General features: G+C 37.1%; 1 protein-coding gene across 3 annotated transcripts in view; it reads right to left on the bottom strand.

The window, feature by feature from the left end:
- LOC131153970 (sister chromatid cohesion protein SCC2) overlaps window positions 1-27930 on the bottom strand; it is a 60256-nt gene that overhangs the window by 11666 nt on the left and 20660 nt on the right. For 2 of the 3 annotated variants that reach the window (XM_058106417.1, XM_058106427.1), the window contains 10 exons: window positions 27454-27753; window positions 27212-27364; window positions 22948-23117; window positions 15516-15630; window positions 3144-3311; window positions 2953-3057; window positions 2628-2861; window positions 2125-2258; window positions 1746-2036; window positions 1304-1667 (listed from right to left, as the gene is read on the bottom strand). In XM_058106417.1, the coding sequence (XP_057962400.1) occupies window positions 1304-1667; window positions 1746-2036; window positions 2125-2258; window positions 2628-2861; window positions 2953-3057; window positions 3144-3311; window positions 15516-15630; window positions 22948-23117; window positions 27212-27364; window positions 27454-27753 (2034 nt within the window). Of the gene's footprint in view, window positions 1-1303; window positions 1668-1745; window positions 2037-2124; window positions 2259-2627; window positions 2862-2952; window positions 3058-3143; window positions 3312-15511; window positions 15631-22947; window positions 23118-27211; window positions 27365-27453; window positions 27754-27930 lie in introns of all 3 variants that reach the window. The other variant, XM_058106422.1, reaches the window with a different exon arrangement.

Here is a 27930-nt window from a genome sequence, read left to right as displayed (position 1 = left end):
GCTTTCCACCCTTCCAAAAAGTACTCTCAGCTGTGGAATCTACATTCATCAGGAGATTTTTCCAGTAAATCCTTCTTTGATCAATTCATTCAGTAAAATGTGCCCTCTGAGCTTCATGCTAGCATTTGGAAGGCCAAAGTCCCCTTAGAGATTAAGGAATTTATTTAGTGAAGTTAGCATCAACAATTTGTTGCAAAGTAGGAGGCTTTCCAAGGCTTTACGTCCAGGTGTGTGCCCTATTTGTTTTCACAGTTCAGAATTTGCTTCTCATCTCTTTCTGCATTGCTCTTTTTTCATGGAGGATTTGAATGAATTTGGGGGAGAGCTGAGCTTGCCCACATTCCATGGAGGATTTGTCGGCTATTTCCTTTACAGGTTATCATAGGAGAAGAGATGGTTTGGCTTTGTGCAAGTGTGGGTTTTTGCTGTTTTGTGGGGCATTTTCTTGGGGAGTAATGCAAGCATCTTTACAAGGAAGAATATGTCTTGGCCTTTGCTCTAGGATAGGACTCAGTATTTGACCTCATGATGTCCATTTGCAGCAGGGTGCTTTAAGGAGGTGTATTTTCAGATTTACAATTTGAATGGAACTATGTTACTTCGATTTTAATTTTTTCTTCTCTGCTCTTTTATCTTCCTAGGAGGATTTCTTGCAGTCCTTTTGTACAGTATTTCACATTTAATGATATTTCATCTTTTCCTATTTTTGAAAAAAAAAAACAGTATGGATCAAGGATTTTGTTAGAGAAAGAAAAGGGAATCGTTTTTTTTTTCCTATTGTATTTTTCTCTATATCTCAAATACCAATAAGAATAAAAATTCATTCAAATAAGATTTAAAAATGAAGGAAAATGAAAGGTTAGTTTTGTAAGGAACAAAAATTATATTCATTTTTACTATTTTAAATAAAATTTTTGCTCATTTGAGTTACTATTTATTTTATTTTCTTTCACATTTTTCTTGATAGCCCCAAAAAAATTTCTGCATTACTTCATATTTTCCTTCCTTTATGCTTTCTTAGTTCCAAACAGATTCTATAGAACTGAGTGAATAAAGATCAAGGAATCCCAAAAACATATGCAAGTCCATATAAAGGCATTACGATGAACAAACTACAAGATCCTAGGAGGTACTTGTAACAATAGTGGAAGAAGAAAACACCACAGGGATTTCATGTCAACATTTTATGTGTCTGAAATCAACTAGCACAGACTGGCAGTAGCAGGGGAAAGTATCATGTAAAAAAATCAACCATTCTTTCTTGTGAACAATGTAATTATGAGTACTGGATTGTTGAGAGTACCTGGATTTTCTGTAGATCATCTTTTAGGTTACCACAAGAACCATCTAAGCTCATAGGATGAATATTTGAATCCACTGATGTAGCGTAATTAGACATAGGCTCACCCACTGACTGTTGTACTGTCCCATTCGCATCAACTGGAACTGTGTAATTAATACTACGAGCAGACACCTCCTGTTGAATGTTTCCATTTTCATGAGATACATTTTGTGAATGTCTCTGTAGTTGGTGTGAGCTCCAGGCTTTCATGTTAGCCTCAAGTGGTCCTGCCCTAACTTGGATAACTCGATTTATGGCATAAATCAAATAAAGAGGCTCATCAGGTGATGTGAAAGGGAGCAAGGCAAGTATTTCTACACAGTACCTGTGAAAATGGAACCAACTTTAAAGTCAATATACCCAAGAGGTATAGCCAAAAGCATTAGGACTGGCATCAACTCACATCAGAAATGGAATTACTAAATCATTCCAGCTTGGAGAATCAAATTTACGAACAACCGAGGACATAAATTTGTTCCTAGAAACACGGTTTCCACGAATGAGTTTGTAGATTCGAGACACTCCAAGCCTTGCAAAAGAGAATGAGGCTCCATCTGCTTTTCCTTTTATATTTCCAATTATTTTGGATTGGGACTTTTGGTTTGCATTTTCAGGAGTGCTACTCAAAGACTGTATAAAGATAAAAGACATCTGAAGACCATCACCCAAACGACTTTCAAAAAAAGTGGGATACCTGAAAAGTAAATAAATAGAAGTATTTACTAGTTGGTATAATCACAATAATATGGTACCAAAAAATTTGACAATGTTTTGGAGAGTACTTCTCATTCATATTCATCAGCAAATGATGAGCCAACTTTGAGTTCACCTCCTGGGTATCTGTTTCAAGTGCTATAAGATATGGTACACAAGTAATAGGGTGAACAAGACCTTGACGTAGCACAATTTCCACAATCTGCAGGCATCAACATAGCAAGAAACAAAAGACTAAAGCAAACAGAAGATGATAAATCAAAGGATTCATATTCATGAATATGAGAAGCATTAGAAATGGAGCTTCCTTGGGATCTTTAACTCTTTCTTTTCCATTTTTTCTGCAGAGAAATGGGACGGGAATTGTAAGGGAGGGTGAGAAACGCTAACCATGAGTTATTAGGAAGATATATGTTAGCAACTAGCACTCATTTATTTTAAGTTTTAAAAATTTATCAAGTTCCCAGGATTTGAGTGACAGCCAAGCTATTCAACCCAATAGCCAGAAGTTCAAAGATAATGCACGCTTACAGGTTTAATACAAACAGAAACTGAATCACCAAGTTCTCACCTTAAGGGCAGACTGACGAACTTGATCATTGACATCCAAACATCTCCCCAAGATACGATCCCAATACAACTGAACTATTCCACCACAGATGTTAGTATCACCAGCACCTGCAGCAACAGGCACACTGCGGCCACCTTCTACCGAATAATGAACATCATTGTCACTAGCCATTTCAATTCCCATTTGAACTTCAGCATCAAGAAGATATTCATACATGTTTTGCAATGCTTGCATCTGGCCAAAAACATAAAAATAAAAAAATAAAACCATTTCAGTTTAAGAACTCAAGAGAAACAACATATGGAAAAAGAAAAGAAATCAATACCTTAAGACGACAATCACAATCGGAAGACAGTGTTGCCTCTAATATTTTCCCAATATCTTTTTCCAACATATATTCCGGTCTTGCAATTAAAACAAAACCCAATGCCTGTAGAAATTAAAACAACACGAGTACATCATAACATTGGATCAAACATAAGGCCAAAAATATAAGAAGAGCAGAAAAGGGCTTACCTGCAAAGATCTAACTTTTATAACAAAATCCTCCACACGGAGATATTTCTTAAACAAGCTGAGACAGCATATAACATCTAAATTTTTGTTACTGGAGCTGGAGGCATTCATCAAAGAATTACCATAGCGTATAAGCAACCCAAGGCAAAAAAGAGACCGCCCCACTTGCTGAAAATTGCCCAAATGAAACAAGGTTTAAGTTTATCTCCTAAAATCAAATGTGCATGCACACACAGGCACACAGAAATATTTTAACAATCATAAGGAATATAAAAATGAACCAAAGTTGGTTATTAATTTGGAATACCACATATATTTAATTCTTGGAATAGGGAAAAAGAATAAGTTTATATTAATGTCTGCATTCTACAGTAAGTCTTTCCAACACGATGACACAATGTCCAAGATCAAAAATTCGCAGCTAAAAGTTCCAACAAAATCATCTTTGCAGGTATACTGAAAACAAGCTAGTTTTTTTTGTTCTTTTTCTTTTTTATAGAACAGAAAACAAGCTAGTTATCTACCAGTGGTCCAATATCTTCATAAACTATATAATCTTGGGAAAAAAAATTAATGTCTAGAATAAAAATGAAAATGTATGGCATTTCAATTACCAATAAAGCCCATAGTCTATGTCGTGTGATGCATGCATCGAGATTCAATAACATATGCCTACAAAAAAGGAACAAATCTCTTAAACTTGCAGCCCTAAGATCTCAGAGGCATTAGAAACTGGATCCTGGTTACCATGTGTTACAGTACATGTTACTACATGTTCATGATGGTAGTATTGTTTTGTTGATGTACACCTCAAATTACAATAAATCCTTCTCTCCTCCTCTTTTTCTAAAATAGTATCAAAGCAAAAATTCTTACACCCTAAAGCTGTCACTGTCATGCACAGGATTTATAATGCCCAAACTCTAAACAGCATTGTGACACCTCATTTTAGCATTTCCGTTGTCAGAATTGTTGTCAAAAACCCTTCTCCCTACAGCATCTCTCATCGGAAATAGTTCAGGGTTTAATGGTTTATTCTCCCAATACCACTGCAGTCTTCAGAGGGCACCAATCTGCTGACCTCAGAAATCTCTCCCTGCATCTGGTGGATGCACCCTTGCCCTGTTCACCATCACGCCAATACTACATACCAAAGCATGAAATCCCTCCACCCAAGATTTTCACTCAGTTTTGTCCATTCTCCTTATATGGACACATAGATCAATGTTTTTAAAGTCAACTAACTCTTCTTTTTTTCACATAGCAAAAGAATTTCATTGATAGAAGTAAAAGAAGGAGAGAGTAAAGCAACTCCTTTCAAAATTCTGGGTAACCCCAGGAAAATAATGAAAGACAAAATGAAAGGAACACTAGAAACAACCCAAAAAATCAGCACGCTCTATCAATTCAATAAGGAGAGCCAATTATGCTGAACATAAGAACACATCCCCCTAAAGTTCCCATTACCCACACACCAAAGAGAAGCCAAATGTTGAATCTTCTCCCAGACCAATAAAAGAGACAATTTCTTCCCAGCAAAAATGGGTGTGTTTGGCCAGCCCTATTTTTCGTCCAGAAGTTGTCATTGTGTACGGTTGTGTTCATTCACAACAGATTGATTTAACCCTGTATGTTCATGTGAATCATTTGTCCCCGCCTATTTGCTATTTGCAGGTTGTGATTGTCAATAATATAGAGCACATGTTGCTGTCAACTATGTTGTGGTGATAGAATCCATAAATTCACAATGAGCCCATTCATTGTGACAAATTACAACAGAAAAGCTGACTCGTGACAACTAATTGCAGCAGTCTAAGGCAGTCATGATCTATTTGACTGGCCCAGGTAAGTTTGAATACTTCCAATCGAGCCTTCATGAATAAGGAAGTATGAGTCAAAAAATACACTGATTCTTTCTCAGTTTTGAAACTCCATAGAACCTCAAGATCACTAGAATGCGCATGCACTTTAGTACTGCTAAGGAGATATGAGATTATGTCAAACTACTACATCCTAGTAATCTGACTCGTGTGTGTGATCTTTCTGGGAGTATTTTGGTTAAGGCAAGGAGACAAAAGTGTCACCAAATACTTCGCTGAGCTGAAGCACATACTGAAGTTGAATATTGTGCAACCTATAAATACAAATATTCTTGAAATGCAAAAACAGAGGGAAAAGATGACAGTCCAAGCCTTGGCAGCCTGAGATTGAATCAGTCCAATCACAGGGTTCAGGCACTCATAAATGTGGTATCCCCGTTTTGAAATTGATTGTCATTTTGTTTCAGGAAAAACTTGTGCAAAAGCTCATTACAACTAGTCATGTGAAGTCTGAATATCAATCGGCTAATTTGTTTACTAAGTCCTTGGGGTTCACAAGATTAAAGTGAAGTCTGAACATCAATAGGCTAATTTGTTTACTAAGTCCTTGGGGTTCACAAGGATAATTCACTTGTAACAAGCTAAGAGCGCATGAAATATACACTCCAGCTTGAGAGAGGGGGGGATACTACAGGTTATCGTGTTTTATGTTACTGTGTACTACATATTATGAGGATACCATTATCCTGCTGATGTACTACCTGTTACCTAACTTTGACTCGGGTTCTCAAGTTGCAAGAAATCTTTCACCTCTCTTCTCCCTCTTTTCCAACACAATCCATTTTTTAAAGATGGATGACCATAATGAGTCCATACCTGAGCATGTCTTGGTTGGATCCTTTACAGTATCAAATGTGAATTTGGCCAAATAATGAAGTACAACAACCGCAAAAGACTGGTCAATTAAGCAACAAAAGTAATCATCATTCGACTCCTATTTATTGGATCTTCTAAGTTCTAACTACTGAAACAAACTCGCAATATAATGCACCTAGAACCATGCAACTTTACCTAGTTACAGGACAAGGAATGTCCACTAAGGTTCCTAAATAGCATGACCAAAAAGAAGTTTACTAAATTTTAAAATTCCTACCTCTAGTCACACCAACATCTCTTCTGATCAGATGCATGAGTTGTTTAAAAACCTTTGCCAGCTTCAACAAGAACCCCATGTTTGTCTAAGCATCCAAACTTACAACAAATATGTTTTTTTCGACAAGCAAGGAACAAATAATAAAAGAACAAGATGTCCTCCAAAAAATAAATAGCGACAAAAAAAAAAAAATTACAATAGAGCTACCTTCTATTCCCTTTGAAGACCAGGCAGCAACAAACCCTAACCCTAAAAATATCCAAATGAATAGACCAAAAAAAGATGCCATAAAAAAACAATTCTATCCCAATAAAAAAAGGGGTTGAGAGACCCTGGAAGGTTCCTATTAAGATTTGATTAAAATGAATGACCTAACTTGAACATAGGTCTCTCCCTCTATTTATAATACAAATTAAACACATTCTAATGACAATAATACCCTTACTAACTCTCATTAATTAACATACTAATACACTCAATAATAATAATACTAAAAGACATAAATAACCTCTAGCACTACCCCTTAAGTTGGAGCTATGCTCCTAGCTCGTTACAAATGAATTTAAGACGAGCACCTCCCCCCCAACGCTTTGCTAAACAAATCAGTAAGCTGCATGTTCGACGTCATAGAAGCGGTTGTAATGAGCTTTTGCACAAGTTTCTCCCGAACAAAGTGGCAATCAACTTCAATGTGCTTCATCCACTCATGAAAGACTGGGATGGAGGCAATATAAAAACAGCTTGATTGTCACACATCAACTTCATAGGCTGAGAATGCAAAAAACCCAATTCTTCCAACATTCCCCTCAACCAGACAAGTTCACAAGCAGTGTTAGCTATAGCTCTATATTCTGATTCAAAACTTGACCTTGTCACCACAACTTGTTTCATACTATTCCAAGAAACCAAATTACCACCAACCAAGATACAATACCCGGTGGTGGATCTCCGATCGGAAGACAATCCAACCCAATCTGCATCTATATATCCATGGATATAAGTGTGACCCTGATTACGATATAAAAAACCTCTCCCAAGTGCACCTTTGAGATATCTCAAGATGCAAATTATTGCATCCCAATGAATTGTCCTTAGAGAATCTAGAAATTGATTCACAACACTTGTTGCAAAAAATATATCCAACCGAGTGACTGTAAGATAATTCAACATTCCAACAAGTCTCCGGTATTGTCGAAGATTAGGTAGCAAATCACCCATATCCGGCATCAACTTGTTAGGACCAATGGGTGTATCAACCGGTTGGGATCCCAATAAGCTAGTTTCATTCAATAGATCAAGAACATACTTCCTCCGTGACACAACAATTCTGATACGAGATCTAGATATTTCTATACCCAAGAAGTATTTCAACGGTCCCAAATCTTTAGTCTGAAACTTAGTTTGTAGGAGAAGTTTGAGACTCTGAATACCCTTATCATCATCACCTATAATAACAATATCATCCACATAAACAACAAGAAGGATCCTACCCGATGAAGTATGATGATAAAACACGAAATGATCCACAGCACACCGTCAAAGACCAAACTCAAGTACTACAACACTAAAGCAACCAAACCATGCTTTGGGAGACTGTTTTAAACCATATAAAGCCTTCTTGAGCCGACACACTAAACCTGACACTCCCTGAGTAACAAACCCAGGTGGTTGCTCCATATAAACCTCCTACTCAAGTACACCATGAAAGAAGACATTTTCCACATCTAGCTAATGCAGAGGCTAGTGACAAGTAGTAGCCAAGGAGAAGAACAAACGTACTAAGTGTATACCTTAGCAACAAGATGGACCTTTAGACAAGCCATAGAACCATCAAGGTTGACTTTCACGGTGCAAACCCAGTGACAACCAACCACATACTTGTCAGGAGGAAAAGGTACCATGTCCCAAGTACCATTATCATGTAAAGCATTCATCTCTTCAACCATAACATCCCTTCACCCAGAATGGGCTAAGGCTTCTGAAACAAATCTAGGAAGGGTAGTAGATGATAGAACAGTAACAAAACAATAATAGGAGGGTGATAAGAAGTCATAGAAACATGGTTGGAAATGGGGTGTTGAGTACATGTGTGTTCACCTTTCTAAACAACAATAGCAAGATCAACATCATGGGAAGTACGATCATCAGACGAGGAAACCAAAGGCATGGTAGTAGAAGCTAGATGGGACTCTCTTCCTTAGAGCCGCCATCATAAATACACCTGCAAATTAGGATGATCAAGACGATGATAAGGACTCGAACTACATGGAGACTCAGATGGTTGGTTGGGCAAGGACAGCAATGTAGAATCTAGAAGATTAGGCAAAGGAAGAGACTCATTGAGCTTAGAAGTGCTCAATGACAAGGTCTAATAAGGTGTAGACTCAAAGAAGGTAACATCAGAAGAAACAAAGAAGTGATGCAGAATAGGATCATAACAACGAAATCCCTTTTGAGTATATAAATAGCCTAGGAAGACATATTTTATAGCACAAGGATCCAACTTAACCACCCCAGGAGCTAGTTGATGAACAAAGGACACACACCCAAATATAGGAGTGTGCATAATTTGGTGAAAATTGAATTAACCAAAATAACAGACCAAATTTGGTTGGTTTGGTTTAGTTTAATTTTAATTCGGTCCGGTTCGGTTCAATTTTATATTTGGGTAAAATCGGTTATTTAGTTTTCGGTTTGGTTATGGAGAAATGAAATTTCGGTTAACCAATTTAACCGAATTATATAATTAATTAATAATTAAAAATAAATTATATAATTTATAATTAGGGTTTCACGGTACACTCCACACTCAGCACTCCACTAAGTCCACTCCAATGATTCCACAATTCCAGTTCCACACTTTGCCCTTGGGAATTAGGGTTCCCAACTTCCCATTCAGCCATTACAACTTCCCAGTCGTCCAGCGACTAGTGACCAGCGTCCATCACTCCATCGAGTCTTCAAGAATCGAGACTTCAAGCCTCCAGAGTCCAGGCTCTCCATGCTCCAATGTCCAAGCATCCAACTCTAGCGAGCCTCCACGCCAATCACCAACCAACCGGCCTTCGCCCTCCAGCGAGTCAACGACCACACCTACCAGCCAACCTTCAGCCCTTCAAATCCAAACTTCAACGACCACTCCATCAATCCATTGTGCTCACTGCTCACCCCTACTCCAAATCCAAACTTCCATCCCATCGTTCAACTAATTGGCTTCAAGATCGAGTAGAGACATCGAGTCACCTCACCTTTGGCCCCTAGCCGTCGTCATAGCTGTCACTAATCGCCATGCCATTGCCCTAGTCCTCACCGTGAGCCCGTGACTGTCGCCCTAGCCCTCGTTGTGGTTGTCACCTGAGCGCCTCTTAGACTCAGAGTCTCATGTTGTTAAAAGTTGATTTTTTTTAAAGCATACAATCATATTTTTTTTCCCTCGTAATTAATTGTAATTTGGTTCAGTTAAATTCAGTTAACCAAATTAACCAAAAATTCATTCAGTCAGGTAAGGGTTGGGTAAGAAGGACACTTCAATCGGTTCAATTATGATGGATAGTTAACCAAATATTTTCAGTTAATTCAGTTAATTGACCGAATTGGACAAACCGGCCAATTGCACACCCCTACCCAAATATACAAGGAGGAATAGAAAATAAAGGTGAATTAGGAAAGAGACTGGAGTAAGGAATTTTACCACTAAGGACAAAGCATTCTTTTGATCAGATAACAAGCAGTGAGTACAACATCACTCCAAACCACTTTAGGTACATGCATTTGATAAAGTAAGGTGTGAGTATTTTCAAGAAGATGACTAATTTTCTGCTCTACAACCCCTTTTTTCTTGTTGAGTGTGAGCATAGGATGATTGATAAGCTACAACAAACTGAATCATATAAGTTGTGAATTGTGCAATGAAAAACTCTTTAGCATTATCACTTTGAAATATTCAAATTAGCAAACCAAGTTAAGTGCTTATTTCAGAACAAAAAGCACAAAATACATTACGTAACTCAAAACGACCTTTTATTAAATATACCCAAGTCATTCTTGAATAATCATCCACAAAGGTTACAAAGTACCTAAAACCCAACTTGGACACAACCCTACTAAGACCCCTAGACATCTGAATGAACTAACATAAAAGGGCTTGCAGCTCGATTATTGACTCACGAAGCGAAAGAAACAATATGTTGTTTTCCCAACTGACAAGACTCTCAATCGATGCTAGACACAAAACTCAAGCTAGGTACGAGACATTTTAACTTTTCCAATGAAGGATGACCTAGGCGACATTATTTGGAAAGATGTGGCAGCAGCAGTGCTACAGGTGGTAAAAGGAGATAGCAACTCAAAGGGATAGAGTCCACTAGCTTCATGCCCTCCGCCAATCGTCTTCCTCGTCTTCAAATCCTAAATAACCACAGAATCAAGGAAGAATGTCACTGAACAATTCATGGATTTAGTAATTCTGCTAACCGACACAAGATTGAAAAGAAATTTGAGAATATATAAAACCGAAGGAAGAGAAATATAAGAAGTGAGATTTATAGTCCCAATTCCCTTGACTGCAGTAGTGAATCCATCAACAAAGGTAACACAAGATAAATTTGCAGGATATTGAAGAGTGGAGAAAAAGCTAGGTATACTTGTGATATAATCAGTGGCAGCGGAGTCTATAACCCAAGGACAAGGGAGAGAAGTACTAGATGACAGGCATACTATGTGATTACCTGTTTGGGCAAGAGATGCAATAGGAAGTGAAGCTTGTTGTGATGCTTGGTACGCTAGAACTTGGAATACTCTTCCTCTAACATGGATACAATATGTTGCCCCCAACTCAGCCCCAAAGGTAAGGAATCGGTGGTGGCTGCATTGGAAACACGTGAAGGTCTGTCGTGAAGATCCCAACACTTCTCAATAGTATGATAATTCCGTCCAAAATGAGTGCATTTGGGAGGAGTACCTCGTCCTCGTCCTCGTCTCTACCACTACGACCACTCAAACCACCACGATAACATTTGCAATAGTTTGGTAGAGAACTAGAATCACCCATGAAGCAAAGCTTGTCCTCTTAGAGCCAAATGCAATAGCAAGAGAGTGCGTGCTAAAGGAAGCACGAAGGAAACGAGAATAAACATCAACAAATGATGATAGCTCAACACTTTTGAGTATCTAGGACCGAACTGCCTCAAACTCTAAGTCTCAAACTTGCTAGAACACGAAGAATTGTCATCTGCTCCCTTTGCTTCTGCATCTCACGAACGTCGACAATTATAGGTTGCACAAAGTTAAGCTCCTCATGAATACAATTCATCTCTCCAAAATAATTTGCAATACTCCAATCTCCTTGTTGTAACTAAAAGTACCCCTAGGATAAATCATACATACATGTAATGTCGCTACAGTATAGAAGTTTGACATAATCCCAAATCTCCTTGCATGTCTTTAGATGCATACACATCCATGCAATCTGTGGGTCTTTTGAAATCCATAAAAGGGAAACAATCAAGGCAACTTCTTGAAGCACACATCTTTTCTCTTCTCACTAGAAGGATTAGATTGGAGCAAGTGGATAGATTTCCCTAATCTTGCAAAATAAATATAAATGACCTTAAACCATTGAACATAGTTCTTTCCATCTAACTTCTAAGTCGTTATTTGCGGTAACAATGCAGGAAACAAATTTTTGGGATTCATAGATTTCATCCCAACATTTACAAATTAGCAACCACATCAAAAAAAAAAAAACAATTAAATCTAATCGGGACAATCACAAACTATGTGAAGCACCGACACAACCAGGGACGAGGTGAACAACTCACTGACAAACATAGAACTACCACAGCCTCATTACTTTCACCTTCTATCAATGAAATTCAAATCCCCAATGCTCCTATTTGCTCATTAAATTATCATATAGTTAGGTGTATATCATTTGTTCATCATCTAACTCTTTTGTTGATAATTGGATTCTCATGTTCTCAAGTGTGTTTTTCCTTAAGAGTATTCTCATACTCAAATGGGTATCAGTGTTACTGTCTTACCTTGCATTGTTTCTTTGCCTCTGCTAACATCACTTTCTTTAATCTACTTCTTGCTAATATAGTTCTTTAAACCCTAGAGATCTTTCCATCACCTACTCTACTTTCCTATCTAACATTATTGCCTTTGTCTAATCAACCACCTCCTAAATATTCATCTTCATTGAATCCTCGTCATACTTTGCAAATGTATACATGGCTGCAACACAAAATCGACGAGGCCCCTCAAGATTCTGGTGTTGCATGTCCAACTCCTTTGTCTATTGATCCTATTTCCTGAGAAATAGATAATCCTAATGCTATTGAAAATGAAATGCCAATGTACCCAACATCCTATCTCTGACTTCATGTATTATGCATCACTATCATGTTCCTATTATTGTCCTATTTCTTCTCTGTCATCCATCTCTATCCCAAGTCATGTCTGAAGCCCATTCTCTTTATAAGTGGAGTGCTACAATGGGTAAAGCGATGCACACCTTGCGAGCTAATGATACTTGGAAACATGTTCAACTTCCTGGTCACGAGTCTATGGTTAGTTGCTGTTTGGTGTATACCACAAAGGTAAGCCAGTATGACTTTATTGCTCACTTGAAGGCTAGACAAGTTGTTGTGGGCTACACTCAAGTGTACAGCTTGGATTACTTGGACAGACTCTCTCTTGTGGCTAAACTCTCCTCCATGCGTCGTTTATCCTTTTAGCCACCACATTTCATTGGCCTTTGCACAAGTTGGATGTTAATAAGAATGCCTTCATCTATGGTGAGGAGGTTTGCAAGGCACAACCTCCCAAGTTTGTTGCTCACAAGGAATCTCGTATGGCACATCATCTAAAAAAATCTTTTTTATCGCTTGAAACAATCTCCCCAAGCATGGTTTGGAATGTTTTGTGCAGTGGCAATTGATTTTGGTCTTGCATAGTAGATCATTGTATCTTCTACAATCTTACTAGTGCACATAAGATTCTACATAATGTTTATAAAAATGAGTACATACGATACAGCTGCAGTATACAGCATTTAATACAGTTCATGTAAACCAAAATATAGGCCAAACATCTGGGACCACGGAAATTCTTCAAGGGAATTGAGGTATCTATATCTTGTTTCAAGATTCTCTTTTCATAAAGGAAATAAATATGTTCTTGATCTCTTCATGAAACATGGTTGTTAGGATCCTATATTGATACACCCATGGATTCTAATATTTTATTAAAAAACAAATGCCAAATGTGGGTGAATTGTTGGATGATCCTAGACAATATTGACACAGGTTGGGAAGTCAGATTATCTAAGAGTCACTCATCCAAGTATCTCATTTCCAACTTCTAGTGATGTCTCAAAAGTAGGTCTTTTGTATCATACTCATGTTTAGAGATAGATGAATGCAAATTAGGCAAGATCACCTTTTGACTGAAGATCACAACAACATAAAAGGGTCTTTGTAAGTGGCAAATAGGTGTTTTGGAAAAGCAAGAGGCAAAAATTGTGCAGTCACTAGATTACATTCAGTCTCAGTAGAGAGTTATGGCTCATACTACATGTATTGATTTGGTTAAAGAATATACTAGAAGAGCTTGGATTTCAGCACTTGCAGCTTGTAGAATGGATATTGCTTAACCCAATTTCTCATGAGAGGAACACATTGAGTTGATTATCAATCTGTTCAAGAAAAGGTTGTGCAAAAGCTCATCACAAATCACATATGAAGTTTGGATATCAATTAGTAGATTTGTTTACTAACTCCTTGAGGATGCATATTAAGTTCATATTTAACAAGCTAGGAGCACATGATATATATGTATGCTTTAGCTTTCAGAGAGTTACAAATTATTGTTGTAAGAGTACTATATCATGTTTTAGTAAGGGTATTATCATCCTTTGAGATACATGCAATGTATTATAAATAGGATAGAAGAGCTAAACATTCTACTGGTTCCCCAATTACAAGAAACTTCACTTTTCTCTTCTCTTCTCTAACACCTCTCTCTCCCTGAGTGTGTGTATCATCTTAAAATAGCATTCCTCAACTTAATATTAAAATGTCTATTTAAGTATTAACATTTTATTATAAAGTAATCAGGTGGTGAATTTCATGATCAATGAATTGCAATTGAAAGTTAGTCCTTTCTTTAAGGCCATGTATCATTATCTTTTAATGAGACATTTCATTCAAGATATTCTAGATTCCCTCCGACGTATAAATTCTCCGCAGTCATGACATCACTAATCTAGGTGGGATTATTACAACACCTGCGTTTAGTTAAATTGAGAATATTACTATATTCTTAGAATGCAAAGGATCATATTATGATCATCATTATCTGAAGAACAGCGATAATATCACCAATATTCATAATAAAGCACTTCCCCACAACATGGGAATGTGGATACCCCACTACTCAACATAGGCATCCAGATTTTCCCACAATGGTTTTTGTGAGAACTAACATCAGCGCCTAGATCACCAACTTCACATTCCCAAGAACATTTGAGAAATAGCCTAATCCAAACATAACCTAAATAGATATTTCAAGGTCATTTCAATAGAAAAGTTCTTAACATTAAACCATAATTTTCAGTACAGCCACCATACAAACAAATGAACAATACACAGGCAAGCACATACTAATGGATGCACAAAAAGGATGAAAGATCCTTCCTGTTCAACATTCAACACAATTTCTTGTTTTCATAATTTTAGCAAAGTACTGTAAATGCAATTTATCTATTATGTCAACATCCTGCCTTCCCAGCAAAAAAATGGGAACCACTTGATGGCCAAGTAAATTGAGGCATGAGCACAAAAATAGCCTCAAATTGGCCAAGCTTTGGTTTCTCAATTTCTTATAACAAAAGAAAGCACTCTCAGGAAAAGAAATTAACAAGTAATCTTAAATTTAATACCATGTGACTATATGAGTTCCAACCCCTCCATCACCAACAAGGAAAGCTAATTCCTTCATAGAAACATAGAGGGTCATATTATGCTTGTCACGGCACTTTGCCTACCATGATACATCCCAAAGGATATAGTGTCCAATGCTTTAAATAGTTAAAATGCTGTCAAAATGCACACACCAATTCATCTCATGACCCATGTAGAACAAGATCATACACAATTATATGTCATATGTATAAACTTCACAATAATATAAGCACACCGTTCATCACGCCATACCAAAGATATTGCATAAATGCCTATCAAAAAATAAATAAAAGTTATTCACCAAGATTTTTTTATAAAGATAATATAATCTATGCAGATTCTTTTCCAGCCATAATTAATATGACGTCAAATCAAACTATATGACCAGAGGCAAATATTAGTTATATCACAACACACAATTTTAAGCACCAACCTGCTTGTTGTCAAGCCCTAAGCCCAGGGCATCCAAACGTTTGAAGAAGACCTGGATAAGATACTCGACTACACTTGAACCTTTTCCGGCTACTTTGCTCACCGAGCAAAGGCACCTGTGATGTGGATAGAGCATCAGTACTTCTAGATATTCAACACCAAAATACATCATTACTTCTTACCATCAATTAAAAACACGACAGTTCTATTATGGTGCTGGATGCACTTAAGCACCAACAGTAGAGAGGGCCATAACAGTAGCCGTTGAGTACCCAAAAGCAAAGGAATTTCCTAGGAAAGAAGAACAGATTTGAAGTAAACAAAAAAAAATCAACAAGTTACTATTTGCCTGCTATAATTTTTTGATAACATAATTTTTTTCTTCTTCTATTTCTTTTTCTTTTCTTGGATACTCATTGAGAGAGAGATGTGCTGCACAGATAAAAAAAATTCTTTCTGGATAAGAGAAAGGATTATTAATAACCACACCAAAGTACAAGAAATCTGATGAGAAGGTGTCCACCAAGAAAAATAAACAAAGGTCAAAAGACCAAAAAGATTACACAAGAGCTGTCCTCCAATCCCTTTGAAAATCAGACAGCATCACACCCCAAAAGAAACCAAGAGAGTGGATTAAAAAAGAAGCAAGAAAACCACTCTTATCTCATAACTGAATGTGGTGTAGATGAGCATTCTCTTAAAGTCCTCGTTATCATCTCAAGCCAAAGACTCCAAATGATTGCAAGGGCTGCCCTGTTTTATAAAGCGCATCCCTTTCTGAACCAAAACCCCTATAATTCACTAACAAGAGATCTCTCACATTCCGAGGCACCACCCATGCTTCTCCAAGATATGAGAAGAGAGCATTCTAAAGGTACGATGCCACCTTACAATGATGAGCATTTGTTTCATTGGACTCATCGCACATCAAGCACAATAAAGACTGAGATACATGTAGGGCCTTTTTTTTTGTAACATCTCATGCATATTAAGTCTATCCGATGGCATAATCCGATTGAAGGTCCGAATCTTCAAAGGAAACTTAATCTTCCAAATGATTTGGCTCCAACTGAAAGGGATGTGGAGAGTGAGGGTGCTTTTAAAATATGTGAGAAGCAAGAGTTGGAGGGGAACAGCCTTGAGGTACAAACTCTCAAACTCTCTTATCCTCCAACAAGGTCTATCACAGAAAGTAAAGCAGTAATCTCTTAAACCTCTCCTTCATTGAGATGACTAAAGAAGTGGGAATCCCATGAAAGGATACACCCCTCGGAAGAATAGAATGAGCTGATAGGTGCTTGTGAAGAGAAGAAAGCTTGAACAACCAAGAAACCTTCAACACCAAAGAAACATGACACACACAAAAATCCATCCTCCCAAAATCAAGCTCTCTTTCCATTTCCCTTTTTGAAATAGGCAAGAGGAAAGAATTGACACGCAACCTCAAACACAAACTGCGGAGATAATACCACTTCCTCCGGTCCCCTACCCATTTTGATGGAGCCCTTATTTACTTCTAATCACTTTGTGCCACAGTTATTTTACTTCCAAAAGAACACCCACGACCATTTACCAATTAGGGAGATGTTTCTAGAACCATGTTACCAAGACTCAATTCCCCCCCCCCCCCTCTTCGGATTTGGGACTTTATAATAACCTCCCAACTAACCACATGGTCCCTCTTACTGTCCCATAAACTTGGCCAAAGGAAATCATGCATCAAATTTTGGCCACCTGTAAAAGCACTCTAAAGAAAGAAAGGAAGTATATAGTGATGTTGGATATTGAAGCACTAACGAGCATGACAACACAACCTCCAACAAATAATACGCCCTCTTCATCCCTCCAATCTTCAACCCACCCTCTCAATCATGGGTCCTAAAATACCAAGGAGTTTGGATTAGCCCAAAGAATGGGGCCAAGATAAGAAAGTGGCCACACTAGGGAGACACAACCCCCCAAGGCTTTAAAGCTTTCTAACTCCTAGAGCTTAAATTAATGCCAGCCACCCCACTCTTGGATAGATTGACCTTTAAGTTAGAGAGGCAGAGATCGAAAAAAAAATTGAGAAAGGTGATGGCCTTGTGAAATTTATCAATATTTTCCTCATGAAACAAACATGTATCATCCGCAAATTGGAGGTGTGAGATCTCCACTTCCTTCTCTCCATGCAAAAGCCTCTAATCACCCCTAAGTCCTTAGCAAGCATCCTACTCAAGGTGTCCAATGCCATGGTAAAAACTAAAAAGAAAGGGAGACAAGGGATCCTCTCACAAAATCCCCTAGAAGCTCTAAACCACTCTATAGGTTGACCATTGACAATGACTGACAAATTGGTCAAACTCAAGCAACCTTTGGGTCCCTTTTCTTCACAACTCCAAAACCTTTTCCTACACATAACCTCATCCAAGAAGCGTTAGTTAACCCTATCATAGTCTTTCTCAAAATTTGGCTTGAACAAGAACCCCCTCCGCTTGCACCTTCTACTACCTCGTTAGCCACAAGCACAATAAGAAGGAATACCATTTATTGGTGTACGTTTGGCAAGTTTTGCTATGGCACTTGAATCAATTGGGCAATGAGGTCCTAGAATAAAGCCACTTAGCTATCTAAAGAGAGAATTTGAAGGAAGTTAGTCAAACAAAAGAGCTGATGACGGTATACAAGGAGGAGCAAAATATGGATGCTCGATTCATTCCAATAGCTAGAGGTAATTGATTGCTAATAAGAACATGATACGCTTCTTAGTGAACTCTGCAAAGGGATCAATACTCATCAAGTCTATTGGAATTTCTATTATTGTCAAGAATGCAAATAAAATGTATCATAGTTACCAAAAAAGCTAACACCCTTGCAAACCACATATTGGTACAATCATTCCAAAACATGGTACATTTTCGTTCTAGGACACTAAACCTAACAATTCAAAGTTTTAAGTCAATATTGTTTCACAAAAAATATTTTTTTATCATTTAAATTGGAGAATTATCACATTATAATACCATTTCAATCATTATTAACTAAATTAACCCAAAAAAAAAAATCTCTTCTAGATTTTGAAACACTTTATATCCTCCCCAAAATGTACAAGTACCTTAGCAAATTTTCACCAATATACTTATAAATATGTATACCTCTAGCCTTCCAAATTTTAGAGCATGTGCAATACCGCAATCTTGTTCCCATTCCTATTCCCAGTCTTGTTTCATGAGCCAGCAACGTCCCACGTTTCAGGCAACATTGGAATGTATGGATTACTTGATGAAATGATGGAGGAAATAGGGTAATCAAATGCGATCCAAGTAGCAACAAATAATGCCTCCAATTATGTTGCAACAAGTAGGAACTTATAAAACTAAATTGTATGATGTATGTATTGTTTATTTTAATGGCTTCAATCTTGATTTTTGAATAGGGAGGCTGTTGGAAGCAAAGAGACCACATATATTGGACACTGTTCTACCCATTGCCTCAATTTTTTTATATTGGAGAATATTGGGACGATGCCTGCAATTCATGCAACTTTGAAAAGGGCAATTTTTTTTATACTAATACTGCAATTATGAGATTTGTAACAGCCTTCATCACCCTCCATTCAGTACACCTTCAAAAGAACAAGTTGAGGAAAATCTTAACTTCTCAAAATTGGGATATTAGTTAATAGGCAAAGCAGGTGGTTGACCAAAGATCAGCTAGTATTGTTTTGATGCCTAACATTTGGAGTACTATTGTTTATGCCCTTAAAATTGACAGGCCCATTTGTTCATGTAGTCCATTTCATTGATAGGGAAAAGAAAACCTGCAATGGGATATATTATCAAGATATGCATAGGGCTAAGGAAGCCGCAACTAAGGCTTCCAATGAGAGAGGATAAATTCAAGGAGGCATTTGAAATGATTGAGATGAGATGGGGATGCTAACTTCATCAACCTCTGAATGCAGCAGCACATTTTTTGAAACCAGAATTTTATTATTCAAACACCAGCGTTTCGCAAGATGACGAAATCATGTCCACTTTGTAGAAATGCATTGCAAGGTTGGTGCCATCCAATGAATTGCAAGATAAATTTCAGACGAGTTGACAAATTACACTACGGCTAGAGGACTCTTTGGAATTGATATAGCTGAGACAAAGGAAGATAAAAGCATCAGGTAAAGTGGCTATTACCTACTTTGTTTTTACATTTTAGATAGTAACTTAGTATTACGTGCATTTTTACTACCTCATTCTCTTTAAAATAATTTTAGCTACTTAGCTAGTAGGCATTCATTTAAAATTTATTTAATAACATCAAAATGGTGGACATCATTTGGATCATCGGCTCCAAATATGCAAAAGTTTGTTACGAAAATTCTTAGCTCACATGCAGCACTGGCTGCGAAAGAAATTCAAGTCATTTGGATCATCGGTTACAAACTTGCAAAATTTTGTTGTGAAAATTCTTAGCTCACATGCTGTGCTACTGGCTGTGAAAGATATTCAAGCATATTCCAACTTGTCAGTCACTATTGAATATTCATTTTGGTACAACCTTTTAGAATCAATATTTACTATGAAAGAAATTCAAGTATATTCCAACATGTTAGTCATTATTGAATATTCATTTTGGCACTACCTTTTAGAATCATTATTTACTATGAAAGAAATTCGAGTATATTCCAACATGTTAGTCATTATTGAATATTCATTTTGGCACTACCTTTTAGAATCATTATTTACTATGTTACTTCTATTTCTTGCATATTCTTCTTCTTCTTTGAAAGAAATTCGAGCATATTCCAACATGTTAGCCACTACTGAACATTCATTTTGGTACTACCTTTTAGAATCATTATTTACTATGAAAGAAATTCGAGCATATTCCAACATGTTCTTCTTAGTCACTAGGATATCATGGGTAAAAGAACATTGATTATTCGCTTTGACACTACCTTTTAGAATCATTATCTACTATATAATTTTTATTAAGGTTGAACATACTAGCTCAACTTCTTCAAAAAAAAAAAATTATAGTTGCCCCTCAAATTCAAAACTCAGTTCCAACCATCATATCACAACACCACCCATACAATCAAAACACAAACTCTTCCGAAAGGTCATATCCCCAAAATTTCATCACTTTTCTTCCAGCTATGCAGCTTCATACTCTAGCCAAAAATTTCCATCCATCGGCCCCTCTTAAATCCCTAAAAAAATTCATGTGCTTTTCTCATCACATCGCCCCCACCGTTGCAATCCCCATTCCCTGATCTACATTCGCATGAAGTTTCATTGCCGGAGACTCACTTCTGGCAATTCAAGCACCCCACACACTGGTGATGCGCATGCAGAATCCCCCCCCCCCCCCCCCCAAGCGGGTCCTGTAACTTCCAAACTCACAATAAATTGGTTTGCCTGAAGTTTCATTGCCAGAGACTCACTGCTGGCAATTCATGCACCCCATGCGCTGGTGACGTGCATGTGGAATCCCCCCCACCCCCCGGGGTCCTGTAACTTCCAAACTCACAAGAAATTGGTTCCAGCCTCAAGAATTTGAGGTTTTCCCCTATACGTTGATCTGAAGCATGATATTGGTTTTGGACATGATATTTTGCAAGCGAGATATTGTGAAAAGCTAGACTTACAGTACCAGTGTGTCATCAGCACTTCAGAGGGTCCATTTGTCACTTCAGCAATAAAAATTAGCTTGCATTGCTGCATCTTGCAAGTTTTCTATGTCAATTTGTTTAATTTCTGCATGATACTCAAGACTAAATGTGAATTGAAGAAAGTTCTTGAGAAATTGGGAGTCAAGCTTGTGGGCGAATTGTTCTAGGGGCTCTTGATGATATATGGTCGCATTATATATAAACAAATCCAACAACACAGTGACAACCTACTGGAAAAGGGAATGCTTTGTCATACTCTAGACATAATATCAAGCCATTTCATACATTTCTTATGTGGAGAAAATGTTTGCAAAACCATCATTCATGGAAGATGACCTATGAATGTGGTTTCAAGAAACTGGTCACTCACCTCACTTGAATTCAACTTCATCTGGAGCCCCACCCGATGCCTTTTACAATGTATCTTGGATTGATAACACTGCCTTACATGTTTGTGAAAGATGTTTGGTTCCTATTCAAACGGGTGACTTGATAATGTCCAGGGTGATATCATATCCATGAACATTGGCCATGTACTCCTCGATTCTCCTTGATTGGGTGATTTGGGTGTGATTTATTATAACAAGAAGAAGATCGTTTTGAAGCCCGCTTTATCAACCAACCAACCAAGACAAAGAATCCGTCGCAGTTACTCAACTTGAAGACACTACAAGCAAGGAAATACATGTGTTTGAATACATCCAAAATCTTTCCTATTGTTGAGTGTCATTCTCAATGTATTCATTAATATCAATGCTCAATGCAAGTCTATGGTGCTGCTAGTGGAATGTGGTTTCTTGCACCACTCTAGCACTGGTTTTCGAAGAGTCCAAGTTCGCTTCTTACTGCTGATTCTCCCACATTTGAAAATTTGAGGCCGAATTTTTTGTGACTAGGGGAGATTTGATGTAGGACAGGAAGCAGGACCATGTGAAAACCCTTGTTGGAGAATAATTCAGAAGAATTGGATCAAGGGATTGCTGGGATCAGCTAATATTTTATTGCATGTTTAGTTTATTAGTATAGGATTATGTGTATTTCAGGGCTTGTTTGTAATATATGTGTATTCCAGGGGTGTGTTAGTAATTTCATGTAGTTTTAGGGGTATATCTGTAATTTCCTGTTTTAGAGGCTTTCTCATAAATAGTATGTGAAAGCCATGTAGGAGGTCGTTATTCATGAATTTGAATTGAAAGTAACATGTGATTTCCACTTTGTATCTCCTTTCTTCTCTCTTCCTTCTTCTTCTTCTTCTTCCCTTCTCCTCTCCTCTATCTCTACAAAAAAGTTGTGTTGGCTGTAATTCCTCGATGCTGTCCTGAATCATACTGTTACATTAACATGGGTACCACACTATAGGGACACAACTAGCTACAGTCACATCATCAGTCAAGCCACAATAACTACCCTCAAAAATAAAATTTACCAACTTGATACTTCAGCTTTCTATTTTAAGATGGTCTCAATTACATACATAAAACTTAATCAGTAACACAAATCAAAATTTGTTATTCATAGAAAATTTCATCCTCTGTCTCCCGCCTCCTCTATCTAATTACATACATAAAACTTATTCAGTCACACAAATCAAAATTTGTTATTCATAGAAAATTTCATCCTCTGTCTCCCGCCTCCTCTATCTTAGAGCCACATGCACAAACTAGTGCATCAAATGGAAATACTACCAAAAACCAAAAGGAACTATGATGAGATTACAACTTAAATAAAAATATAATAAAGCAATAATAGATTAAATAATGACGATGTCAAATTAATAACATACTTGATGCAAGCATGGACAACTGTCAGAAAAGAATGCCGCACAATCATGTGCTTAAGGTCTTGCTCAAGTTCTTCAACTACACTCTGAGGAAGCTTTCGCAACAAGGGTAGAACAGCATCAATTATAAAAATAATACTCTCCAGAAGCTGTGCCACTGCACGATTATCAACCTGAATTCAAGCAGTACAAAAAAAGTTATACTGCAGGCATTCTGTGACATCAAATTGTATAATTTATTTCCTTTCTTTAAATTTCAAGATTTTCCAGAATAGGAAAAGAGAAGGCACCGATAAATGTACCATAAACCAAAAAATCAAAAGACCATAACTATCATCTCAATATACATTGACATAAATGGGCATATACTTGCATTCACAGCCATGCATTACATCTACATACCAACTAAACAAATTATTTGAGGACATGGCAACCAAAGCACAGTGAAGATCAACTTTCAACCAAACAAAGTAACTTAAAGTTTTCATATAAAATATATTTTATACAAAAAAAAAAATGGTGTTTTCAGATTCCTCTCTTTAGAAAGGTAGGTCAAAGCAACAACATCTGCTAGGCCTCAGTAACCCAATTACAACTGAGTGCGGACAAATTTATGCAATTATACAGACTATTGAGGAAAAACAATTCAAAGGCCCCATGTTCCTTTTTTCCTCCCAAAACCTCTTCTGAGTGGTAATCTTATTACCTGGCATGGTAAGAAACAAATTACAATAATAAGGTTTAATGCTGAAGCAGAATACAGAGCTATGACCCATTCTGTTAGTGAATCAATAAAGCTGAAATCTCCTGTCAGAGATGGGATTTCTGGTTACAAAACCTTTGAATATTCGTGTGATAATCAGACTGCAATCTAAGCTGAAGCAATCCAATGTTTCATGAGAGGACCTAGCACAATGAAGTTGACTGTCCTTTTCTGATAATGTTGTCAGAAAGAAGATCTTGGCTTGTGAATCTTACAACCAGTTTGGGAGATCTGTTCACTAATGCCATGCTTTGACCTACATTCTCTACAGCTTGTACCAATCTGGGGTCGGGTGATATTCATGCAATCCAGCATGAGGGGGATTGCTAAAGTAGGTTATTGGTCTCATTTTCTTTTTTTACCCCTTTGGGTAAAGGGCTGCATTTTCTTTATTCAGTCAGGAGCAATTTTTTTTTTTCTTTTGATAGAGAAAAGAAAAGGAGAGAATAATTTACAAGAAGGATAGGAAATCTTCCTAAAAGAACTAGAAGGGATTACAATAAAGCCCTCCTCCAATCCCTATGAAGATCTGACAATACATTCCCTCAAAAAAACCAAGAGTGAGCCCAAAAGGAAGCCAAGAAAATAACTCCATCCCAAAGTAGGCTAAACAAGTTTTTTCTGCCTTAAAAATCTTAGTATTCCTTTCAGTCCAAGAGTCCAAAAGAGGGCAAAGACAGCGCATTTCCATAAGGCCACTCCATTCTAGCTTTTCCCAAAACCTCTATGGTGCACCATCTAGAACGTATCAACAGTCTGGGGAAGCACCATGGGCTCACTGAAAACTGAAAACAGAAGGATCCAGAGCTGCTCAGCTGCCCAACAATGGAGAAACAAGCGGTAAGTGATTTCTTTCAACTCAGAACACATGAACAGATGTCCTGACTAATAGCCTTAAAAAGGCATGCTCAACTGCTGCAAATCAATGGTTTTTGGCCAACAAATGGCCACAGACAGATATCTTTCCAAAACCATATGCAGTTACCTTAACAACCTGGAAACGAGTGAGAGGCATTGAAAGATGAATTACCAAGGGCTAGGGTGAGAAGCATTGGCACTTCCTCTAGTATCACACCCATTCAATGCAAACCATGTTTGCTTCTAATTACAATGCACCAAAGGGAGTCAACCTCCAAGGGGAATCTCAAAAGCCATTTCCCAACTAAACAGATGTTTTTAGATATCACATTCTCAAGGCCCAAGCCCCCTTCATCTTTAGGTCTCCTAACCCTAACCAGTCTCTCTTACCCGCCCAAACTCCTGACCACAAGAAATCCTTCATAATTCTCTCCAAAGCCTCCACCAACCCAACTGGAATTTAAAGAGAGCATTTATTTAGGCATACAGCTGGCTTGGGAACCCACTTCCCCTCTGGATACTGATTCTCTCTTCTTATTTCTCGTGTACAACCTTCGTCAACCATTTCCAGGCTACCAGAGCAGATTTCTCATTTTTAGAACAATTACAATCAAAAGAGGTGCAGTAACCCTCCAAATCAACATCAATGTAAATAATAATATTATTATTATTGTTAATTAATTAATCAATCAATTAATTTTTTTATTAAAAAAGATGTCTTAAGAGAGAGAAAATATAACATGCATGAGGATACAAAATCCTCAAAAAAATTACAAAACAAAAATAATAAATAAATAAAATTTTAAAAAAAATTAACCAAAAAATCTCCTCTTTTTCCCTTTCCCACCATAATTCGCCGGCTCACTTCAAATAAGTAGGTGGCACTGCAGTTTATCTACAAACTGAAATGAAGAGGACTGAATGTTCTAATAAATAACATACGCACGAAGCCTAATATTTTATTCTTTAAGTCAACCAATAGGGCCTCGGCCTTTCAAATTATTTTTTCCCAAGCATTCCACATGCATGTTTTCCATTTTAACTTCCAAAACAGAAGACATAATGGATGCAAAAAGCAATTAGTTGAGAACTTTTAGAGCATATATCATATCCTAGGCTGATACATTGCTGTGAAATCCATCCGCGCAATCACATAAACCTCAACATGGTGTAATCTTCAGTGTGTGAATACGACAAATTAATTGAACATTTCAGGGACCTAAAATGACTTCAGTCCCATCAGCTCACTGATATTTATCATTATGTTTCTTGCATAACACTTAGGTTACACTTGGTTCACAGAATAGGCATCCTTGAAATAAGATGGAATACAATGAGAAATTTGGGAATAGAGGGAATAGCTATTCCTTTCATATTCCTTACTAGTTCATGCAACATGTAATAAGAGGAATAGACATTCCCATGGTGAAATTTGGGATTTATTATACCTTGTCTATTGTGTTATGGACTCGTAAAAAGTTCCACTTCATTATTTGGATTATTACAACAACATAAAATATCTTGTATAACTAATTGTAACTAACTTATTATAACTAATATATTCCTACGAAATGAAAGTGTAATAAAAATTGTATAGGGATTAATAATTTAGAAAAAGCAAAAAGTGACTCATGCAAAAGTTTTTGCTATTCCATTCAAACTTGGATGGAATGGGATAGGAAATGTAAATTCCCAGAGTGAAATTTGAGAAAGCCATTCCCTACAGATTCTATGTCACAAATTCACGAAAAAAAATGCATTGTTATTTTCTTTATGACTACAAGATACCTTATTTAGCAAGCTTATCAAATTCTTATACTTTTATAGTTGTTTTATTACTAAGGCAAAAATGCAACCCTAATCCTTTCAAGCATTATACAGGCTCTTGCACAAGCTTAACATATTTCCATTACCCAGTGTCATCTATTGAGAAATGTTAAAAAATTGGAGAGACTATTAATGAACTGTGCCATTCATCTTTGATCAGAAAAGTAGAAAACTAAAGCATGATGCATTGTGATTGACCAGAATAAATAAACTGAAAAAACATACCAAGCATGCGTGTGTCATACATACTTCTTATATTTTCCATAACAACTTCCAGGCCAAAAGAAAAGAGACTGATTGTTTCGCATAAATAAATTTGAAATCTTTGATTAAAATTGTAAAGGAAGAAAATTAAGGGCCCAATTAAGGGCCTGTTGGAAACAGTTTTCATTTTCCATTTGCAGATTTCCTAAGAATTACAAAAATGCCACCTAATTTTCCAGTTTTCTAATGTTTATATGGAGGGCTTCGAAACATCCGAAAGGTGTTTTTTAAGTCTTCTATACAAATGTTGAGTAACTAGAAAGGGTGGCATTTTTTAAAAAAATCTTAGAAAATTGATAATGGAAAATGATAAATTTTTATCAAAACTAAACGGGCCTAACTATCGTGATGAATAAAAATGACTTGCACATAAATCAGAAAGGCCAACCTTTCATCATAAAATACTTTGGCACACTTACAACTTCGAAGAAGTGACATGTATTATAATACCATTGGGCAGAATTTACAGCAAATCTACTGCTGGTGTTGGAAATGAAATTGCAGTAACTGTAATAATATGCTATCTATACAAAACCAAACGACAACTGTACATACCTGACTTTTCAGATATGGCTGTAAGGTGACAACAAACTGGGAGGGATCAGAGGCCGGGGCACACAGCGTTGGATCCACAACACAAAAAGCATGCAAGACCAGAACATAAGGAAGAGTGCGCACCTCGACTTCCTCACTATTCATTTCCTCTACCTGTTCAAGGCCAAATTAGTCAACGTAATTTTTTGAATCAAAAAAATCCTACCACCAAAATATGGATGCATCAACAAGCAAAATAGTACCTGCAATATCTTTTCCAGTAAGCATTTGCACATTAATTCACAGCGCTTACGTACTGATGCCAGTAAGATAGGGTTGATACCAACAGCTTTAGCTGACTGTGGAAAAAAGTCGAGAGCTAAGTTGCGCTTGATAACAGTGACAAGAAGTTGATGACTTGGCATCTTCTTCAACACCTCAACAATCTGCTCTGTCCTTTTTGCCACTTCCAATGGAACAGAACTGCCATCTCCAAAAAATTGAGTCTGCGAACCAGAAGGCTCCTCAAACCAAAACTCATAAAATGTCTTGCAAACAAGGTCCTGTAAATGAAAGGAAAAAACGATAAATGTTGCTTCATAGAAACAAAGAGTTGCATAATGCTGGATTATATAATTACATATCAGAAGTCCATTTCTTATCGATATTCTTGAGTTACATCTCATTTTAAATTTGTAAGAATCAAGCAATAACTGAAATATTCCAATTAAGAAAGGATA

The sequence above is a fragment of the Malania oleifera genome, chromosome 1 (assembly GCF_029873635.1).
Source record: "Malania oleifera isolate guangnan ecotype guangnan chromosome 1, ASM2987363v1, whole genome shotgun sequence".
In the NCBI taxonomy this organism is placed as follows: Eukaryota; Viridiplantae; Streptophyta; class Magnoliopsida; order Santalales; family Ximeniaceae; genus Malania; species Malania oleifera.
The sequence above is the reverse complement of the archived record's forward strand: the minus strand, read 5'-3'. Positions and strand labels throughout refer to the sequence as shown.